The sequence below is a fragment of the Piliocolobus tephrosceles genome, chromosome Y, assembly GCF_002776525.5.
Source record: "Piliocolobus tephrosceles isolate RC106 chromosome Y, ASM277652v3, whole genome shotgun sequence".
Taxonomy (NCBI): domain Eukaryota; kingdom Metazoa; phylum Chordata; class Mammalia; order Primates; family Cercopithecidae; genus Piliocolobus; species Piliocolobus tephrosceles.
The window spans coordinates 17,894,824-17,918,765 of record NC_045456.1 but is presented as its reverse complement, the minus strand read 5'-3'; the positions used below and the strand labels follow the sequence as shown (position 1 = coordinate 17,918,765).

The window sequence follows — 23,942 nt, the reverse complement described above, 5'->3', positions numbered from 1 at the left end:
TGAATGATGGTCGGGCGCAGTGGCTCACGCCTGTAATCCCAGCACTTTGGGAGGCTGAGGCGGGCGGACCACGAGGTCAGGAGTTTGAGACCACCCTGGCCAATACGGTGAAACCCCGTATCTATTAAAAATACAAAAATTAGCTGGGCGTGGTGGCATGAGCCTGTAGTCCCAGCTACTTGGGACGCTGAGGCAGAAGAATCACTTGAACCTGGGAGGCAGATGTTGCAGAGGTTGCAGTGAGCCAAGATCACACCACTGCACTCCAGCCTGGGCGACAGAGTGAGACTCCGTCTCCAAGAAAAAAAAAAAAAAGAAAGAAAAGAAATGAAATATCAAAACAAGGAGGAACTAAACTTGAATTTCCATGTATTTAGCCTTTAATCATAGATCAATGGAACAAAAGTCAACTAACAGCTAAGTTTCCTTGCATGCAAATGCAATGGAACCAAAACAACAGATCTCCCAAAAGCTCAACATAATCAGTTAGAGAATTGTATAAAATCTTTTCCTCCACACAATATACTGATTCATGGAATGACACAACCAGAAAAGAAAGCTAAGATCTATGGCCATTCCCAACCATGATATCACCAAATATGTGTTCATTGTACAGGTCTATGTAGACAAACATATATTCATTGAACTCCAAGGGAGAAACATACTTTTTATAAAATTTCATTTCATCTTGAAGATCTTAAAGTCTGCATTGTTTTGAGGAGGGATTCAGGTTCCACAAAATAAAATTATTGGATCAGAAATTGTAAGCTAAAAAAAAATAATAAAACAATAAAATGACCATGTTGCATGAAGGTAGTAAAAGGAAGAAACATATCTGATCACATAAAGTAAATACCGTAAAGTGGAATTAACCAGGAACTGGAATAACAGGATTCAAATCCACAAGCCCCGTCAAAATAAGAAGTGGACCTTTCACGTTTCCTGTTGCTCAGTCATTCACATGATGAAATCACTTACCTAGTATTCCCAGACGGTAGTTAATAGTGATCACGATGACATTTCCGTAGCTGGCCAAAATGCTGCCGTCAATCATGTTGCCGGTGCCCTCCATGTAAGATCCCCCATGGATATAGACCATAACCGGCTTCTTACTGTTCTGATCATGAATATCTGGAAAAAAAAGCCAAGTAAGGAAACACAATAAAGAATCACACTGACTCACCAATGCTCAATTAAGAACAAAGGAGATTCACTGATTTCCCTACTTTGACTTGAATTAAGCACATTTATTTTTATGGATGATATGACCCTTGATAAGAGTTTCTAAGGAAAATGATCAATGCTATTATGTTTTCTATTTATGGAAATGGTATTTTAAGAAGCATACAGACATCTGGCATCCTCTGCTCATGTAAGCTTCTATATATTTCTAAAGCACTAAAAGAAATGGTTTTAGGTAAAGTACACATTTCCTAAATTTTGCTCAAACCCTAAAATGTGATTTAAATTGAATAAACACATGGGATCCTTGACAAAATATATTTTATCTTCTAATTAAGTATAAAAGCAACTTCAAAATTATAATTAATTTTAATATAGTTGCATCTTAATTCGCAGGTGAGTGTACAGATTCATCTTCAATTTAACAATAAAAACATAACAGTAGTAGTGAAGCTATCAACTATCAATAAGGGACAGATAATGACAAGAAAGCAAAATCAACAGTTAAAAATTATTAACAGAACAGAAATAAGGGAAAAAATGGAAAGATGTCCAAGCAAATGTCTTTGTTCCAGTGATTACAGTAACATACTAACATACTTAAGTGACAAAAATAAAAGAGATGTAATAAAAAATGGCAAAATAATCCGAATTATTTGAATGCTTTATATTTTCACAGGGACTATAAACTCCCATTGTGACTTGCAACCAAGGATTCCTCTTAATAATTTACTTTATTATTTAAATTAACAATGATGTAAAAACAATGATCTGTGATGACAGGAAGCTGGGGACCATCTGTAGGGCCTGCTTTGTGAAAAGTTATGATTTAATAACCTGTTTATAACATTAATCAGCAATTAGGGCTGCATTTAATCTTTAGAAGACTGACCTCACCTATAAATATTTCTGGATACAGGTGTGTGTGTGTGTGTGTGTGTTTGCGCGCGCGCGCGCATGTGTATACAAACAATTTAAATATCTTTGTTACTAAAAGAAAACTCAAGTATGTATGCATATTGATTTCCAATTTTTTCTTCAATGAAGTTTTTTTTTTCCCTCATAATTCGCAGGGACACTTTTGAGATATCGGAAAGGAATTCTGAGGATATGAATTACCATCGTTTGGACGGGGGCTCCAATTTGAATGAATTACGATCACAATTTTCCTGGGTGTACACAGAAGACATGACATACCCACTGGTCACAGTAAAGCACACAAAACAGTGTCAAGTTACCCAAGTATTTCTTTGCAGATATTTAATCCACGGCAGAAAAGTGGCTTTTATTTCTCATATTAAATTCAAATATAAAGTAAAAATCTTCTATTAATCATTTATTCATCATATACTACGGGAAATGTCTTCTGCTATATGAATAATAAATGGCTTTTCTCCTGATCCACTGCTTCTTTCTGATTCCTAATTTGCTGTTTTGGCCTCATTTCTTTTACCATTACCAGCGGTTGTCTAGTAAATTGTGGAAAAAAGGGTAAGGAGAGATTTTGAAGGGCTGCTTTAAAGTGCTCCCTTGGAAAACATGTGAGATTAACATCTCTTACCTTTCATAAAACATAGAACAAGACTCTCTTGAGCTTGTGGAAGTAATAACCAGTTGTCATATTAATAATGAAAATTAGATGGCATTTTAATGGTAATAAAGATTCACTGGGAACATTGTGAAAACAGGTCCTAATTATAAAAGGGAAATGTATTAAAAAGAGAAGGCCAAACAGGATGCAAATTATAGCAGTATAAGGTATGAGACAACAAAAGTTTATTTCATTTTTATGTATTTGCTCAATGCTGATAAAATGTCAGGAATTCAGAAGCCCTTATCAAAGAAGGGGCTACCTGAAGCAGGTATAGATTTTGATCTTCCATGGCCATCAGAATTGAGATCTCTCAGAGAGCTACTTGAGGCAGTGACAGCCCTATGAGCTCAGTAAAAATAATAATATTCAAAATGTTAAGGGAAGACTGGGCATGGAAAAGGTGTTGGCAAGATTTCTTTTCTTGGAGAACAGTTGATTTATGAAGATAAGCAAGGCAGGGAGCAACTACAAGAATTGGTCAAAAGACCCTGTCATGGACGTTGGTCTTGACCAGCAAAGATCATTCAGGACTCACTTTTGGGCTTTAAATAGCCTTTCAGACAGAGACCCAAAGGTCCAGCCAGGGCCTTAATGGAGCTCCATGCATTTTGCTTCCCAGACGGGAAAAAAGTGCTTTTAGCTAATCCTATAGAGCCTTACCAATGAAGGAGGGTTTGCTTGAGTACTTTTTTTGTTGCTTCCCCTCTTTAAAAAAAAAAAATCATTTCTGGTACAGAAAGGGCAGAAAAACAGCATGCAAGTTGTCTGCATGAGTGCCTCAGACCTACCATCTTTTTAAAAAAATCCTTTCACTTCTGGTAGGTAATGTGTTGAGCAATTTGGTAGCCTTAAGAAGAAACTTCACAGCAACAAAACATTTTAAGGAGAAAAACGTTTTCAAAAAAGCCGTGGTGTGAAAAGAATAGCTAGCTTTTTGTCCTTTTTCAAAAGTTCTGAGATACTCTTATCTTTTTTGTTTTTCCTTTAAATGCTGTAAAAGGCAGTCCTGAAAGCATCAGGACTCGTTAACAACAGCATCTCGTAAAACACTTTTTGGTGTACTTCACTGTGAGAAGATTATCAGGAATCTATGTTGGAATCAATATGTTTGTGAAGGAAAAAAAAACTGATATTTCAGCCCCACCCAAAAAAAATTATTCTAAGGTGCTGCAGAGTTTTGCAGTTTATAAAAATAATTAAGAAGACCAAAGCTCCAAAGTAGTATATTAACTTACAAAATAACATTTGGAAGGAAGAAAATAGACTGTACATGCATGTTTTAAAATTCCATTTTCTCTTCTTGTGACCAAGCCAAAAAAAGAAATAACAAAAAAAACATGGGCTTCTCTGTAAACAGTAGTTCATTACTCTTTTCATGTTTAGAAACAATGTTTATACTTCTCAGAGTGATTTGTTTCCTGTACATGGTAACTAGGATTAAAAATGACAGTGGTTTCTATACAAGAAGAAAATAATTAAAGAAGCACACCAAAGTGTACTAGTTTTAAATAAGGGGAGAAAAAACAGATTGAAATGAAAAAAAAAGAGAGATAGATAGATATAAAATCATGCATCAGGGTTGAGCTTGGAAAAAACAAAAAATACCTTCATCTTCACCACGGTCATTACTGGTTATATCATCTGCGTTTTTCTTTGTGTTGGCTCCTGGGGTCATATTGAGAAGGAAAATAAAGGGAAAAAAGAGAATTCAAAAACAACAGGTTTGCAAAAAATTTAGAAAAGAGAGAGATGCTACCCAGTAAAAGAAAAAAAAAAAAGAATGTAACACAAAAAGTTGAAATCGGTTACATTTGGATTTCAAAAAAATGAAATAGGGAAATGCAAAATGCATATAAACATAAAGATGTCAAGAAGAACAAATTCAAAATGTTACTTGCAAAAAATATTAGATATCCTGTGAATATGCAGTTGGGGGTTAAAATGATGCTACTGCAAAAAAAAAAAAAAATGCTAACGTGAGTTGCTTCAAAAAAAAGAGAAATTAAATTATTAGAAAAGATATTTCCCACATTCTTTAAAGAAATGCTTATGGTGTATTCAATGGTCCTCTGATTTTAACACGTTATAATTTAAATGAATTTTTGAATTGTTATTGATACATTATGGTTAGAAATTTTCATAAGGCAAGCAAAAACACACAGTAAACATGGAAGGACTTTAATCAAAATATCATAAAATTGACAATAATTTCATGCATTAAAAACCTATAAACATGCAATCTCAAAAAGTCAGAACTGTTACTAATTTAAATCACTAAGATTTACCTCTACTCTGTGTTTAGAGAAGCACTACCCATTATTTACTCTTGCTTTCTTCTATTAAAATCTACTACATGCAATAAATATTTAAGTCAGGACAAAACATTATAGACTATGTCCTATATGTTTAAAATAGTTATTAAATATCATTTGAAAGTTATGTCCTCTGTGTTTAAAACAGTTATTAAATATCATTTGAAGATTATGTCCTCTGTGTTTAAAATAGTTATTAAATATCATTTGAAAGTTATTGGTACTTGAATTTGTTGAAGAAAATAAAAATCGAAGTCATCTACCTTGATCACCTAAGTAAGAACTGCATAGGAATTTTAATACAGGCACAATGCAGGAAGCGGCCCTGAAGGATGGCACAAACTAGCTTATGGTCTTTCTGCACAGAGCACCATTTTGGTTTTTATACTTTCCACATTTAAATGGTGTGAACATTTAATTTTGCTTGAATTAATTAATGGCTCCATTGCTTCCTTTTCATAGACAGATGCAGCCCATGTGTGCGTACCCCACTATCAATAACTTTAACTGTGTCAATCAATTGAAACAGCCTTTGCCTTCCTGTAGGGTTCAAGGATAAGTGGATTAAGGCAGAGGGGAAATACTGTCATCTCCAACACTTGCAAATGAAAAACACTCTTCCGTTCTACATAACTCAGAAGAGCTTAAACATATTTTGAAACCAAGATTTGATAATGCTGTTTCCATACATCGAACAAAAGTTAAATAATGTCCATTTCATGGGGGCTTAATACCCTTTAAAACCAGACCTGGGTGGGTGTGTGGGTGTGACAGCCCTGCTGATTCACTTTCTGTCTTTATAAGACTTGCCTTTTCTAGGCTTTTCACATAAATAAACTCATATAATATATGGTATTTTGTGTCTGGCTCTTTTTACTTAGCATGATGTTTTCAATGTCCTTCCATACTGTAGCATGAATCAATACTTCATTCCTTTTTTTTTTGAGACGGAGTCTCGCTCTGTCACCCAGGCTGGAGTGCAGTGGCCAGATCTCAGCTCACTGCAAGCTCCGCCTCCCGGGTTTACGCCATTCTCCTGCCTCAGCCTCCCAAGTAGCTGGGACTACAGGCGCCCACCACCTCACCTGGCTAGTTTTTTGTATCTTTTAGTAGAGACGGGGTTTCACCGTGTTAGCCAGGATAGTCTTGATCTCCTGACCTCGTGATCCGCCCGCCTCGGCCTCCCAAAGTGCTGGGATTACAGGCTTGAGCCAGCACGCCCGGCCTACTTCATTCCTTTTTATGGTTAAATTATTTTCCATTGTATGGGTATACCACATTTTTTAAATCCATTTATTTGTTGAGTGACATTTGGTTTATTTCTACTTGTTGATTATTACTAATAAAGCCGCTATGAACATTTATTTGTGTACTATTTTTTGCACGGATGTATGTGTTCATCTCTATTGCAAACATACCTAGGGGTGAAATTGCTGTTTCATAAGGCAAATTTATGCTTAATGTTTTAATAAACTGACAGACTATTTTCCAAATCAGCTGCAATACTTGGCATTCTCACCAACGGTGGTATAAAGGGTCTCCATTTCTCTATTACCTAGCCAAAACTTGCTAATATGTTTTTTTGTTATAACCATACTAATGGATGTCTCATTGTAGGTTTTTTTTTTTTTTTCCTTTTTTTTTTCTAAGTCTTGCTCTGTTGCCCAGGTTGGAGTGCAGTGGCACGATCTCGGCTCACGACAACCTCTACCTCCTGGGTTTCAGCAATTCTCATGCCTCAGCTTCTCAAGTAGCTGGGACTACAGGTGTGCACCACTATTCCTGACTAATTTTTGTATTTTTAGTAGACATGGGTCTTGCCCTGTTGGCCAGGTTGGTCTTGAACTCCTGGCCTCAAGCAATCCACGCACCTTGGCCTCCTAAAGTGCTGGGATTATAGGCATGAGCCACTGCACCTGGCCTCATTGTAGTTTTCATTTGCATTTAGCTAATGTCTAGTAACTAATGATGTTAAATATCTTCTCATGTACACTCTCTTTGCAGAAATGTCTATTAATTTTTGCCTATTAAAAATAATTTCTTTCCCTCTTATTATTGAATAGTAAGTGGTTTGTTTAAGTATTTTCTAGATAAAAGTCTTTTATCAGGAATATGGTTGGTAAATCTCCTTTCCCAGTTTATGGCTTGTCTTTTGGTTTTCTCAACAAATAGCACTTTATGTTCTCAATGGTGCCTTTTGAAGTGCAAAAGTTTTTAATTTTGATGAGTTTCACTTGATCAGTTCTTTTCTTTTAAGGGTTGTACTTTTGAGGTCATATTTATGAAATCTTTCCCAATCCATAACCCTGCAGACCTTCTCCTGTGTTTCCTAAAAGTTGCCTAAGTTTCCTAAAAGTTTAAGAGTTTTCATTCTTACATTTTCATCTGCCATTCATTTTGAGTTAATTTTGGGGTACAATAAGAGGTAAGAGTTGAAATTCATCTTTTTACATATGAATATCCAATTGTCTCAGCACCATTTATTGAAAAGACTATCCTTGCCTCCTTTAATTGTTTTGACACCATTGTTAAAAAATCTACTGACTACAAATTGAAGGATTTATTTCTAAGCCTTTATTATTGATGCTTGAACAACACAGGTCTGAACTGTGCAGATCCACTTATATGTGGATTTTTTCCGCCTCTGCCACCCCTGAGACTGCAAGAACAACCTCTCCTCTCCCTCCTCCTCCTCAGCCTATTCAACCTGAAGATGAGGATAAAGACCTTTCAGAAGATCCACTTCCATTTAATGAGTGGTAAATATATGTTCTCTTCCTTATGATTTTCTTAATGGTGCTTTCTTTTCTCTAACTTAGTTTATTGTGAGAATACAGTGTATTGTATATATAACATATAAAAGATGTGATAAGTAGCTGTTTATGTTATTGGTAAGGTTTCCAGTCAACAGTAGACTATTAGTTGTTAAGTACTGGTGGGGGGTAAAAAGTTTTAAGTGAATTTTCGAATGTGCAGGGGTTCTAACCTTCGTGTTGTTCAAGGACCAACTGTAATTAATTATATTTCATTGGTCTAAATTTATACCCATGTGAGTTGCCTGCTATCTTGATTACTATAGCTTTACAGTACCTTTTAAAATAGAGAAATGGAAGCCCTCCAACTTTCTTCCCCTTTTCCAAGGTCTTTTTGATAGCTCTAGATCCTATGACTTTCCATGAAAATTTCCAAATCAGCTTGTTAGTTGCAACAAAAACTCCTGCTGAGATTTCGATAGAAATTACTCGCCAAATCCCAATTTTAAGTGAATCTTATATATCAGAACTTGACCCAGAAACATAATTAAATACCGTCTTTCCTGTTCTACGTATATTTAGTTTGTTTATCCTTTCATTCCTTTTAAATAAACTGCTGCTCTGTTTGTCCATGTAAATATAACTAATTAAATGCCTTAAAACAAACCAAGTTCTCTTGAGTATCTAGTTTAGACACAACCATGGACTATGTAAATGCAGGTATTAGAAGATTCATAAAAACAATTTGTCTAGAGTTTATTCAAGAATAAACCCAGCTTGGGTTTGGTGCGCGCACACACACACACACACAAGCCCAAATAAAACCTAGGTAGGCTATGAGTTTCCTTTCTCTTTTCTATGTCTACCCTTCCTCAAAATTCCAGAATAATATTCCTTTTCATACAACAATAAGCATCTCCTTAAAACCTCTGTGCAGAACTGGCTTTAAATATTAAAGAGAAGATTTAAATACTCCAAGCAAAAGTACAACCATTCTATTATTAAAATTTAAATATCATTTTATAAATAAAATATCTCAATGTCCCTAATCCTGAAGAATAATCCAGCTTTTTTTAACCTGTTCCTCTGATGTTCCCATTTAGTGCTTTATATGTTATTTTCAAAAGTCAGTCTATTTAAAATAGCACTTTATGTTATGAATGTAAGAGAAATATTTTGTAAAGAATTTGGAAAATGATAAGGGCACAGTGGCTCATGCCTGTAATCCCAACACTTTGGGACATCAAGGTGGGCGGAGGTCAGGAGTTCCAGACCAGACTGACCAACATGGTGAAACTTCCTCTCTACAAAAATTACAAAAATTAGACAGACATGGTGGTCCACGCCTGTAGTCCCAGCTATTCGGGAGACTGAGGTGGCAGGATCACTTGAGCCTGGGAGGCGGAGCTTGCAGTAAGCTGCGATCACCCTGCCGCACTGCAGCCTCGCACTGCAGCCTCGGTGAAACAGTCAGACCTTATCACAAAACAAAACAAAACAAAACAAAACAAAACAAAAACTGGAAAATGAAGGCTACTGTCAAAGTGAAAATTAACATCAAAGGAAAACAACACAGTCACATATACTGCTGTTAACATTACAAGTCGGAAAAATAATTTAAATCTGTTTTTTAATATATATTATTGCCACTTACATATCTAAATCATCATAGAAAGTCAATAGATACAAATATGATCTTGTTATCTAAGCAAGAATATAAGGAAATAATAGAACCAAAAGAACCTTCAGCATTATTGTTCTTCATGAGATATCATATTAAACTGTATTAGTAGTTCATATTTTACTGCATATTCTTTTTCTTTTAAGTGGGCAAGGTTAATTTTCAACTTAGTCTTGTTATCTTAAGTAGAGAAAGAGCCTTTTTAAGCTAAGTACATTATTTCCATACAGGGAAAGTTGCATACAGTGTGGGGGGAGGAGGGCCTGGGGAAATAAATGTTTTCTTGGCTACCACAGATGTGGATGAGATTGATTATTTTGTCACTTGGCCATAGAGGAATATGAGCTTAATCTTCTAATCCAATGCAATATTCCCAGCTCTCTAGAGCAAGGAAGTGACTGGCATGTCCTCACAGACTGCCCATGACACATGGGTTTATTCGCTCATAAGTCCATTCCTTCTACAAATATGTACTGACCCTTTTAACATGCAGTCCTGACCAAGAGAGGTAATGCCATGCAGTCCTGGCTAAAAAAGGTAATGACACACCCACACTGAAGAAGGAGATGAACATCAGAGACAGACATGCACACAGATAATTCCAATGGGACAGGAAAATCCATGCATGAATTTAGGATCCTTTGCTGTTCCTGGTCGGAGAGTCTGGGGATAGAGGGGTGGCTGGTGAGGAAGTGGGTTAGGGCTTCTAAATATGCACAGAAGAGCTGGGGCCAGGAATACATTTATGGGAGCAAAGAAAACAGGTTGCTCTGAGCAGAAGCATGGGTTGGAGGGTGAGGGCACAGAAGGGACAAGAATAGCCCCAGAAAGATGAAGAGGAGGTACACAACCTGGACACCTCCTCTTTCCTCCATACACCTGGAGAACAGACTCTAGCTAGGGAAAATATTCCTTGCATACATTTGAAATATACTTGAACCTCCACTTGAATAACACTACCACAATGAATTTGAAAGACGACCTTCAGATGATTTTCAGATTGGATCATTTACCAATGGGCTTCACCCAATGTATCTGCACCTTGAAGAATTGGTTAGCAACAGAAAAGTTCAGTTTCTGCATTTGAAAGAACTGCCATAGCTGACCTATGGCTTCTTTTTTCTTTTTCTGAAATCAGAACACCTGAACAGGACATAACTTCACTCTTAATGGAAATATGTATAAGATAGGAGGCTCATTTGATGGAGCCTTCAGCAAAGGGCTTTTTTCCAGAAAGCAGCATTCAAAAAGATATTTCTTGTATTATAAGCCCTGGCAGAAAAGGTTGGTAACAACGTGTCATGCATACTGAAGGTCATCCTTTTGTGATGTGGGAAGAAGCTTTTGGTGGCCAGGAAGGCTTAGAAAGGAGAACATCTGGAGGCTGAGTACCTGAAAATTAGTTTCTTTAAAATCATCAGCAGAGTCACACTTTGAAAAATTTTGAAAAGACATCTGCCAGTTTGAAGACCCCAGCTCCAGGGCACATAACTACTAGATAGACAATTGTTGAATTAGAGGGTGTAGTCAATTGACAGGCAAAAGGTTCCCACTTCTACAGTCCTCCCCGTGAATTTACTATTCCTCATACATAGAGATAGAGTCTGTATTTTCACCCCTTGAATCTTGAATGGCTTTATGACTACATTTTTTCAAAAGAAAAAATATAATGATGTGCTATTTCCAAGACTGGGACTCAAATCCCCTATACCTATTCTTACTCTCTTGAGACTGCCACTGCCCTGTGAAAAATTCAGACTAGTGGGTTGGAGAACAAGAGATCTCATAGAGAAGAACCCATTGATCCCAACCTAGGCAAAATTACCTCCAGCAAACCCCCAATTACCTAAGAGAACTCACTCCAAATCAACAATGCATACACATGAATGAGCCCAGCCAAGACCAAAATAAATTTCCAGCTAACAAGATGCAGAGGCTCATAAGCAGTAATAAGAGCTTATTGTCTTAAGGCATTGACTTTTAGAGTCCTTTGTTATGCAGCAGTAGCTAACTGATACATAGGGTATTACTAATTTTATCTTCAGTAGATACTGGCATATTTCTTTCCAAACAAGTTGTATTATGCTATATACCCAGTAGCAGGTAAGAAAATTTCCTGGTCCTTACCCTATTGCCAACACTTGACATTATCAGACAATATATTTGCCACTTTAATGAGTATAAAATATTAAGTTTATATTTCAATTTGCATTTTTCTTAAGACTAGTACAGATGCATTTCTATATTCCCATTCTAAATTCCCATGATGAATAGCAAGCCAATTTTTGACTGGCTAAATGTCTGTTATTGATTGGTAGGAAATCTTTATATTCATGGATGCTGGCCTCTTTTCGAGTATGTAAAAGCAAATATTTAACAGGGCATAGCAGTGCTGCATATGGTTATAAGGGCTTTATGTACATTGAATATGCATTTTGTTTGTTTGTTTTTTAGACACAAAGTCTTGCTCTGTCACACAGGCTGGAGTGCAATCACACAACTGTAGCTTACTGCAGCCTCCAACTCAAGGGCTCCAGTGATTCTTCCACCTCAGCCTCCCAAGTAGCTAGGACTACAGGCGTGCACCACCACACCTGGTTAATTTTTTATATTTCTTGTAGAGATAGAGTCTCACTATGTTATCCAGGCTAGTCTTGAACTCTTGGCCTCCAGCAAGTCTCCCACATCAACCTCCCAAAGTGCTGTATTACCGGCGTGAGCCACTGCGTCCAGCTCTGAATATGCATTTTTCATAAATACCTTATGAGATGTGTAACTAATATCATTTTATAGCTGAGGAAAATTAGGTATACAGTTATTAAATAATTTGCCCAAGTTTACATAGTTGATAATTGGTGATATCTAGTCTGTTGTCTTTAACCATTTTATTGATTTTTAATTATCTAAAGTAATGCTTTAGAATGCATATTATAATTTATCACTATTTTCTCTATAATTTCTGCTTTTTTTAAAAAAAGGATTATTTAATCCAGAAACATAAAGACATTTTATTTGCTTACATATTCTCCTAACAGTTTTAAGGTTTTATTTCATATCTGGGTCATAACTCACCTGGAATTTATTTATCTGGATGCTAGAGCACAGAGATTATTTTAATTATTTCCTTAGATAACAGTTCCATTTTCAGCTACATAGGTATTACAGCTCTTTACTTACATGCCAAGTTTTATATCTGCTAGATTCTGTTTCTGTCTACCTTGTTCTGTTCTATTTTTCTATATATCTAGCCTGTCTTATCTGGTTTATAGATAGATGATAGATAGATAGATAGATAGATAGATAGATAGATAGATAGATAGATAGAATAGATAGATATTATTGCTTAACTGAGATATGATTAATATACCATACACATCACCATGTCAAAGTATGCAATCCAATGGTTTTTAATATATTCATGGATCTGTGCAATAATCAACAATATCTAATGGCACAACATTTTCATGATCCCCCCCCCGAAAAATATGGTACCATTTAGTGGCCACTCTCAGCCCCTGGAAACTACCCATTCATTTGTGTCTTTCTGGATTTGCTTATCTGGACATTCTGGATGTGGAGGGTGACACACTGTCCTTATTCTTAGCTTTCATTATAAGAGGACTTGAACACATCTACATGCAACCCTGACAAGCTTCCATGAAGAGTCTATGCTGGCCTGTTAGAGGATTATATTCCACATGGAGCGCTGTCAAGCACCCTGTTAAGATAGTGCTTGGCCAATGAGCACCCAACGGACCTGGAAGCTGACTCTAGACTGAAGAGCCTCCCAGCTGAGCACAGCCCAGATGTCCAGCCAAGAATCATAACCTAAATAGAGGTTGTTTGAGATACTTGGCTTTGAGATGGTTCCTTATGTAGCAAAAGCTAACTGATACACTACCAGGAACATGGCTTAACTCATTTCATCATCAGGTTTCCTTTAGAACCTTTGGGCATTCTGCTGTTTCCCCCATCTGCAAAGCCCATATTCTCCTGGAAGACTCATTTTTACTGATTGGCTTAAATTCCATTTCCTCAGAAAGGCACTCCCTGTTCATCCCAACCTTCGATTCATAAATGAACTTGAGTTCCTCAATTATTCACTGTCGTTGGCATTTTTCTTCACAAAATGAATTGTAATGTGTAACATGATACCTTGTTAAATAAGGTCTCCCTGTTAGACTGTTAGCAACAACAAAAAGGTGTTACCTGTGATTTTTCAACGCCATCTTCCTTAATTTGCAATGACTACCAAAACATTCAGCACATATAATGTAAGTTACATGGTAAATATCTGTTGGACGAATCATGTATTTTTGGCTGCAAGCCCACCTCTATTATAAGAGTCACAGTCATAGCAGCTCTGACAACCAGTGATAAATACAGCCTTCTATGTAACAAGTGTAACTAATTCTCCTCTCAAGCAGGGAAATGCAATGTTGCATCTTCTTATTTAACTTTGAGAGTAGATATTAAATTATAATTCATGAAGTGGCAATAACATGATTTTGGTTAGCATATAGTATATAAGAATTCTGCCATTTGTCATTTCAAAAAACATGATGAAATGCTTTTGTGATGACAGTAAAAGGAAGGTCTAATTCTAATTTTCTACTAGCTCAAAAATGCTTCATTGTAATAATGGAAATAGGATTTTCTGTATTTTTCTTGTTTTTCTCTTAGTAGCTTTGGAAGACTGAGAGAAAAAGGTGAATAGTAATTTTCCTTTGTTGTTTTGCTGGATTTGGCAATAATTGGTTTCACACTTTTTCAGGTAGGAATCAAAATAAATCTAAAGATTTTATGGGTCTCTAACATATTCCTGTGCTTACTATTAGAGTCCTAGAGCATTGTCTAACTTTCCATAAGCATTTTTTGTTGCAAATTTTACTACTGAAATGTTTCTGTCCTCAGGAATGAAATATAAATCCTATTATATTTACATGAGCCTTTCCCATTTTTTTTTTAGAATTTTCAGCTGATAGACAATATTATCTTGAAGAATCTATGAGCTTGAGATTAAATCGCAGTGTTTTTAAAAATGGGGATTAAATAATGTATTTTGCTAGGTATCTTTAAATGCATGTTTATTAAGAAAAGTCACATTGGAAAGAAAATTAACTTTTATTTGCCCTAAGATGCTTGTTGAAATGTTATATTAAAAACCTAACATACCCATAGCGGTTATACATATATACATAGTATACACTACATATATACACACACATGTACACAGAGCTATACATATAACTCTTGAAATGTTATACTAGAAGCCTAATAATGCCTGGCGCAGTGGCTGATGCCTGTAATCCTGGCACTTTCAGAGGCCAGGGAAGGCAGATCACCTGAGGCCAGGAGTTCACGACAAGTCTGGTCAACATGGTGAAAGACCATCTTTACTAAAAACACAAAAATTAGCCAGACGTGGTGGCACATGCCTGTAATCACAGCTACTTGGAAGACTGAGGCACAAGAATCACTAGAATCCAGGAGGCGGAGGCTGCAGTGAGCCAAGATCATTCCACTGCGCTCCAGCCTGGACAACAGAGTGAGATGTAATCTCAGAAAGCAACAACAACAAAACAATCAAACAAGCAAAACCTAATAACTTCTACACACACACACACACACACACACATATTAACCTCTACAGGTATATATATACCTGTCAGAGGTTATTAGGTTTTTAATACAATATTTCAAGAGGTAACTTAGGGCAAATAAAAGTCAATTTTATTTCCAATGTGACTTTTCTTAATAAATATTCATAAAAAATACCTAACAAAACAAAATATGTGTGTATATATACACATACACACACATATATTTGTATGTGTTTACTATATATGTAATACATATTTTCTTATATATGTACACATATTACATACATATATGTTTTTTTTTCCTTGCTATGAGATTGTGGAAAAGTTTGCATTCTGTTGCATCATGCTTTTCTCTGTAGTCAGGACACAGCAGCTGATTAATAGGTGGAATTTCCGTCACAGGACTTTTTGGTGGTGTGGGACAAGGATTCTGAAGGGCTAGCACCTTTGGTGAATTCTCCTTTTGCTGTCTATGTAGGGAATAAACTGTCTACATCCAAAAGCAGCCCAACTATTGTTCCTAGTCAAATCATTCACAGCTCACCCTTAGCTTTTCTTGTGTGTGTGCCTGACATGGTAAATGGTTCTATTCATTTCAGAAAAACAAAATTAGTCTAGATTTATACAAAATCATCCTGCTCTTCAATTTCTGAGTATGCTGTAATAGAGGATATAAAGGCAACTGATTTCAATTAAGAGCCCTAAAATGTATATTTTAAGAAGCATAAGGTCACTCAAGTATTTGGAAGATAGGGTAATCACTACTGCCCACGAAGGCTTTTGCTACTCTTTTGAACTTAGCTGATTCACCATAATGAAGAGGTTCTTTATTCTGTTCAGTTAAACACTAAAGGAGGCTGGGTGCAGTGGCTCATGCCTGTAATTCCAGCACTCTGGGAGGCCAAGGCAAGAGGACTGCTTGAACGCTGGAGTTTGAGACCAGTCTAGGAACATAGTGAGACCCTGTTTCTATAAATAAATAAATAAATACATAACAAAATCACACAGGTGTGTGCCTGAAGTCCCGGCTGCTCAGGAGGCTGAGGTGGGAGGATTGCTTGAGTCCAGGGATTCCAGGCTGCAGTGAGCTACAATTGTGCTACACCGCACTCCAGTTTGGGTGAGTGAGACCTTGTCAACATAAGCATAACTTAAGCATATGTCACTTATCTCTTTTTCAGTGTGGCTGTGTTCACTCATTTTGTGTAGTGAGCTGTATTATTGGTTCAAAATAGTTCCTGTCCTTTCCTGGAGAGGTATTATTCTTTTCCCACCTTCTGTCTATCTAGTAACAAGCAAGTCCACCCACAACAGACATGAACTTCAGAAAAAAGAAATGAACCTTTGTTGTTATAAACTGCTAAAATTGTGGAGGTTTTTTTATGGAGGATTTTTAGGGTTGCAGAACTATTCTGTGTGATACTATAATGGTGGATTTATGTTATTATAGATTTGTCCGAACCCATAGAATGTACACCACCACCAAGACTGTACCCTACTGTAAACAATGGACTTTGGGTGATGAAGATATCAGTGTAAGTTCATGGATTGTAACAAGCACACCCCTCTGGTGGGTGATGTGGAAAACAGGGAAGACCGTGCATGTGTGGGGGCGGGGGATATATGAGAACTCTCTGTATGTTCTCTTAAATTTTGCTGTGAACCTAAAACTGCTCTAATAAATAAAGTCTTAAAAAAGACACACAACATAGAATAAAAGACAACCATAGTCCTCTCAGAAACACTCGAAAGGAACACTTACATAATCATTTGTGATTTTTCATGGAGCAAAATAAGATGCAGCTTCTTTATTTCAGAGACATAAGAAGAGAACAGTCTGAGATAAAAGAATGAGTTGGCAAAGCATACTCCAAGAAAATATAAAGTGTATTGAAAGAATTAAAATCCAGACCACTCATAAGGAAAAATACAGAAACAGAGATGTACCTTAGACCTGAGTAAAGGAAAGCAACCAGTGATATACAAAAGACGCTGTAAAAAGTAATTGTTTAAGAAGATACTATGTGAACACTGCACCTACTGAAAGTCAATGTATTTGCAAATCTTGGTCTTGAGGTAAAGATAATTTACAAGAGAATAACCATAAGGAGGTGAGACTCTCAATAGAAAAATCTATATGATCAAGTTATGGGCATTCAGTCAGGTGTAAACACCTTTAGCACCCCCAAGCACAGAAAATCCTAACAGTTCTTCATCCAAAACGCAGTTCAAAGGGCAAGAACACTAAAACGTAAAAGTTACTTGTAAAGAATCTTAACACATTCTGATTGTTCCTCCAATGATCATTATAATAAATAGTGTGAAATATTAAATTTTAAAAAAACTATGCAGTGACCTAACAAGGAATTAGGTTGACTCTACAAATATAGTAAGATGGTTCAATGGGAAGAAGTAAAGTGTTTTGCTTTGTCTCATTCACATTTGAAGGAAAAAAGTCAAGTGGATAGTTGAAGGAAAGATCAAAGGAGAGAAAAGCTATTTGAAAGATGGCAAATAGCATCTGGTATTATTAATGTATTTAATTTAAAAAGTAGAGTACATGGAATATTTATTTTGGCAGGAAATCCTTTTTAATCTTATCAACAAATAGGAGAAGAAATGTTGCACTAAGTGAATTTTCACTAAAAGTATAAACAGGGCAATAATGTTCTCACCATCACATTTCAAGATATTTCTGCAGACTCAAAGCCAACATGTTTTTATTAAAAAGTATTGAGAAATATCAGAAAGAAGGAGACAAAATAAAGTAACTACTGCATATGACTATCCAACCAGAGAGAGAGAATTTAGAGAATCAGCTAAATAAGTTAGAATGAATGATTTATTATTTAGAATTGTATAAAATTAACAAAAAAGGATCTTTCATATATGTGCGTATAAATATATTTGAAAAAAATTCTTTACACATTCATGATAAATGTTCTAGTAATAACTCTAAGAAGTGATATTTCTCAACAATTTTTAGTAAAAACACGTTACATAAAATATATAAAATAATGAGAAACATAAAGAACGCTTACATATCTAAAAACATTCATTCATCCAGGTATAAATCAAATGTGTAATAGTATCAATACCTCTTCAAAATAATTTATGACTTTAGAATTCCCAATAAGATCTTTGGTAACAGAACAAAATGATTATAATATTGATGATTTAAATAAAACACGAATGTTAAATTGAATAAAACAAACAAGTACAGATAATTATAGCTGGAACAAAGGAAGTTTTTCCCCATCGTTACATTATTTCTCCCACTAGTAATAATTTGAGTATGATAAAGTCATTCTTTTTAAAAATTACCATTAGTTAAAAATTTGAAAAAAGAGGGAGTTATAACAATCTCACCTTAAAACAAAATAAATATGGATTAATACGTATGCTTAACACAATGAGCATGTTTGTTGAAATGTATATAATGCTGAGGTTGATACCGTGAACCAATGTATATTTATTAATAAAGAACTTATTAATGAAGAAGATGGCATTTTTGCTGCATATATATGCACATAGACGATTATATGGTCAGCTTTTACAATGGTATTCTTTAAATGTGGTCATGAGTATGTACAAACACACAAATACACATATATGCACATACACTTTTATCACATTAATGTTATATATATAATATATACACATAAACACATATATACACACATTGTTACAATTGTTTGTATATATTATAAACACATATATATGTGTGTATACATATATAGTACATATAGAACCAAATTGTGTATAAAATGTATATATAATGTATTCATAACATACATTATATACTAATGCTTACATTATATATAAATATATAATTATACATAATTTATTTCAATAATAGAGTCATTTGGGATATATACACATATATGTATACTTTTGTGTACACATATATACATATACATTTTTAATAAAGAATGACATCACTCAGGAAATATATACATAAATCAGAAAAGAAAGATCACTGAATGTAGTCAAAAAAGTAAGTGACATTGTGACAGTGAACCAGTGGTATTAGTAAGTGTGGGAAAGAGAGGCAACCAACTGGTAAAGACAACATAAAGGCTGAGGCGGGCGGATCACTTGAGCCCAGGGGTTCGAGACTAGCCTGGGCAACATGGCAAAACCCCATCTCTACTAACACCACAAAAATTAGCTGGCCGTGGGGTGTGCACCTGTAGTCCCAGCTACTTGGGAGCGCTGAGGTGGGAGGATCACCTGAGCCTGGGGCCAAGGCTGCAGCGAGCCGTGATCATGCCACTGCACTCCAATCTGGGTGATGGAGCAAGGCCTTGTCTCAAAAACAGAACGAAATTTTAAAAAGGAGATGGATGACGGAGTAGGAAGATGGAAATATCTGAAAGGAATCAGACGCGATTGAAAAGTATCTTTGTCACTTCAACATCCTTGCAGAGGCTGTTATTTCCAGAACAATTCACAAAAAGAGCTAGACATGGAGACATACCCTGGCAGTTTATTGTAAAAAATAGTGAAGTAAAGAAAAACAAACAAAATGTCCAGGATGGAGGGAGAAAAACAAAAGGTGCCTCTACAATAGTGGACACCTTTGGTGGTATCTGTGCAGATTATCTGCCCACTCCATCTAAAATGAGGTAGGTGGTTCCTGTATCTAAGGTGGTGAGGACGTGCACCACTCCACCCCACGTGGGCCCGCCATACTACTGGCTGGGATCTGAGTGCAGGTGACTCAGATGTAGGCCTCTTGGGTGGCTCATTTTCTCAAAGAAGTCAAACATGCTCAAAGCAGCATGCAGGTGAAGACTGAGCTGAGAAAGCCTGGGCCCCTGGAAGGAAAAACAGCCTGGTCGTGGGTTCTGTTCTTAGTTCGTGGTCCCATGAAATTCCCACTGTGCCCTGTCCTGTGCTTCCACCAGCTGCCATTGCTTTCAAGCCCTCTGTGCTCCATTGGTTTGTTTGTGATCCACTCGGTGAAATGTCTTTATGACCACGCTACAAACACACAAAAATTTCACTTACCTTAGAACTCTCTGACATGAGACACCGTTGATAATGGAACAAGCCCCATGCTTTGGTAGAAAAAGTTTCCCAATCTCTCCTTTGAAAAGGTATTTTTAGAGATTAGCGTGCTAAGAAAGTCCACCTAACTTAGGCATAGAGTAAAATCACAGGATAATTCACTCTAAGAAATCAAGCTCTGGGCAACTCCAATAAGCTCAAGAATGAAGTCAGAACTCAAGTTAAGAATGGGGAAGGTATGGCCTGGAAGCACTGATGATTCTAGACTGAAGGGTCATCATTTCAAAGATGTTATTAAAAACTATGCGTTTCCTAATAATCACCATTCTGACTTGTGTGAGATGGTTTCTCAATGTGGTTATAAAGATACATGCAAGTGTATGTTCACTGCAGCACTATTGACAATAGCAAAGACATGGAATCAACCCAAATGCCCATCAATTATTGACTGGATAAAGAAAATATGGTACATATACACCATGGAATACTACGCAGCCATAAAATGGAACAAGATCACGTCCTTTGCAGAGACATGGATGGAGATGGAAGCCATTATCCTCAGCAAACTAATGCAGGAACAGAAAACCAAACATCATATGTTCTCACTTATAAGTGGGAGCTGAACAATTGGAACACATGGACACAGGGAGGGAAACCACACACACTGGGGTCTGTCAGGGAGGGCGGGGGGGAGGGAGAGCATTAGCATAAATAGCTAACGGATGCGGGGTTTAATACCTAAGTGATGGATTGGTAGGGGCAGCAAACCCCATGGCACACGTTTACCTATGCAACACACCTGCATGTCCTGGACATGGATCCCAGAACTTAAAATAAAATAAAATAAAAATTTTAAAAAGAATAAGAGTATGCCAAATGAACATTATTTTTGCATATAGATATTTGGAAAATATTAAGAAACCACGTACAAAAAAAAAAAAAGAAACCACGTACAAAAGTTGTGAGTGATATTTACAAAAATTCAGATGATAACAGGAGGACGTAAAGTGAAAGGCTGGCGGAATCTGCCACCCAAGAAATGCTATGTTGGTGTATAGTTATTTAAGCTCCAGGCCCTTAAAGGAAAGGAAAGGAAAGAAACAGCAGGTGCAAGAAAGCTGCTCTGATCCTGTTTTCCTTTCTGAAAGCAAGAGATGAAACTCCCGTATGGACTGGGCCCTCCCTATATCAGAAGGCAAAAGCATTCTTGTCAGTGAGAAGGGGAGGCTGAGATCAAGAGAATTGTGTACTAAAAGACTACGTTAAAATAATCCACATCTTTCTTTAGCCTCCACATAAGTTAGCTACTTCTCCACTATCGCCTCTCTTCGTTCAACCTTTTCTAAAAGCATTGAGGTGTTGCCACTTCTTTGAGTCTTTGTTTCCATCTGAGGGTGTTCTCATGTCACAGAAACCTTAAATTACATGGGCTTGTATGTTTTTCTCCTACTGATCTGTCCTTTGTCCATTTAATTCTCAGGACCATCAGAAAAAACTCTAAGAGGGTGAAAGTAAAATTGTGACTTCTTTACAAAAGGCAAAATAAAATGGGGAGTCACAAAATACCTTAAAGAGCTACTCAACTGAAGAAAATCATGCCAAGTAAATTTTTTAAATCTTAAAAATGGCTCTGGGTAGAATGCAGGCTATGTTTCATCATTGTGATTACTTCCAGTGCTGTAATGAGGAGTGACTGTGCTCTCCACACCATTCACCACAGAAACCGCTGCCTTCCTCAGAGATGCTCAGAAAATACGCATGTGCATGAATGCAATTAATGCAATGGAATGAATCCTTTAAGCGCCAGGTAAATCCTGATGTTGGAACCAGGATCCCTGGTTTGGGAAAGGTGGCAGAGAATCTATCTCTCTCCCACTTCGGAGTCACAGAATGCTTTTGGTAGAAAGATAAGCTTCCTCCCACTGTAAAATGATAGCACTGAGGATAGTGATCAAGAAGACCCAGTGTTGCCCTCAGGGAGCTTTATGCAACAATTAATTCAATAATCACTAAATCACTGAATTCCTACTGTGAAAATGTTATTAATGAGCATGTAGACATTTACATGTGTGATTACAGATAGCTATAGAGATGGATTGATACATAGGGATTAAGAGGTCTTTCTATCCATCCATCTCTACCATCTATCTATCATTTACCTGTCTGTCTATCCATCTGTGTCCTCTACCTACCTACCTGTCTGTCTATTTACCTATCTACCTGTCTATTCATCTCTATGTAAATATCTATCCACTTATCTACCTACCTATCTATCCATCTCTATCATCTATTTATCCATCTCTAACATCTTTATATCTATCATATATCTACCTGTCTACCCATGTCTCTATCTATCTATCTACCTATCTATCATCTATCCATGTATCCATATCTATCTATGCATCTACATATCTATCTGCCTTTCTTCTATCATTTATCTATCCATCTCTATCTACCTATATCTATCATCTCTATGTATCTATCCATCCATCTATTATCTATCCACCCATTCATCTCCATCTACTTATTTATCTAAATATTCATATGTATATATCATCTATCTACCTATCTATATATCATCTATCTACCTTTCTATCTATCCATCTCCATCATCTATCTATTCACCCATGTCTGTCTGTCTGTCTGTCTATCTATCTATCTATCTATCTATCTATTAATCTCTATCCACCTACCTATCTATCCGCTTACCTATTTATCTCCTGGTGACCCCATCTTCTCTAATGATTAGTGAGATATCACTTGAATATTACTCCTAGCCCAGGATGATCTGAATTAGGAGTTAAGGAGTTAGAAAGGGGGTTGTAAGGAAATATTCCAGAAAAGGGGAAGGAGAGTCCACTGCAAGATGAGACCAGAGGATTGGGCAGCGTCAGGTCATGGGCAAAGCTTGACAGGGTGTATTGGGTTGAATAATGTCCCAAAAATTCACATCCAACAAAATCTCAGAACGTGATCCTATGTGGAAATATATAACACCCCACATCATTATCTATGAGGATATGTTTCAAGGCCTGAAACTGCAGCTACTATCATATTGTATAGATACTATGTTTCCTCCTATGTATTAATGGCTATGATAAAGTTCAATTTATAAATTATGCACAGTAAGAGATTAACTCTTAACCTCTCAAGAGTTAACTGACTAAGCCTAGAGATTAAATGATCACAGGGAACTGAAACCCTGGAAAGCAAAACCATGGATAAAGAGGTACTACTGCAGGGTCTTTGCAGATGTGATCATGTAATTTCCTTGGAGATAAAATCATCACAGATCTGCGGTGGTCCCTAGATCCAATGACTAGTGTCCTTTTAAGAAGAGGAGAGAATCCAGAAACATACAGAGAGAAGAAGGCCTGTAAAGATGAAGACAGACATTGAAGTGACGCTTCCAAGAAAAGCCAGAAATTACCGGCAGTCCCCAGAAAGTAGGAGAGAGACAAGGAACAGATTCTCCCTCAGAGGCTCCAGAAGAAACCAACCCTGTCAACACCTTGATTTTGGTTTTCTGGCCTCCAGAACTGGGAGAGAATAAATTTCTGTTGTTGTAAGTCACCCAGTTTACACCAATTACCACCCAGTGTTAATGTGTTATAGAAACCCTAGGAAGTTTATACATTAGAGCATTTATGACTCGGAAGGACCTAATAAGCCATGCCCTCCTGTAATCCCAGGAAGCTGAATTTGAGCTGGACCTATGAGATTGATAGAAGTCATCCCTTGAGTATATTACATTACCTAGGAAATGGGATGGGATGCCATTGCCTTGATTAGGTTATGTTATCT

The 23,942-nt window shown here is 36.6% G+C and overlaps 1 protein-coding gene across 7 annotated transcripts in view; it reads right to left on the bottom strand.

Annotated features, from left to right (window-relative positions):
- NLGN4X (neuroligin 4 X-linked) overlaps positions 1-23,942 on the bottom strand; it is a 346,528-nt gene that overhangs the window by 138,516 nt on the left and 184,070 nt on the right. For 4 of the 7 annotated variants that reach the window (XM_026451806.2, XM_026451808.2, XM_026451805.1 and 1 more), the window contains one exon: positions 979-1,131. In XM_026451806.2, coding sequence (XP_026307591.1) covers positions 979-1,131 — 153 coding nt within the window. Of the gene's footprint in view, positions 1-978; positions 1,132-4,381; positions 4,442-23,942 lie in introns of all 7 variants that reach the window. The other 3 variants (XM_026451804.1, XM_031934994.1, XM_026451809.1) reach the window with 1 other exon arrangement.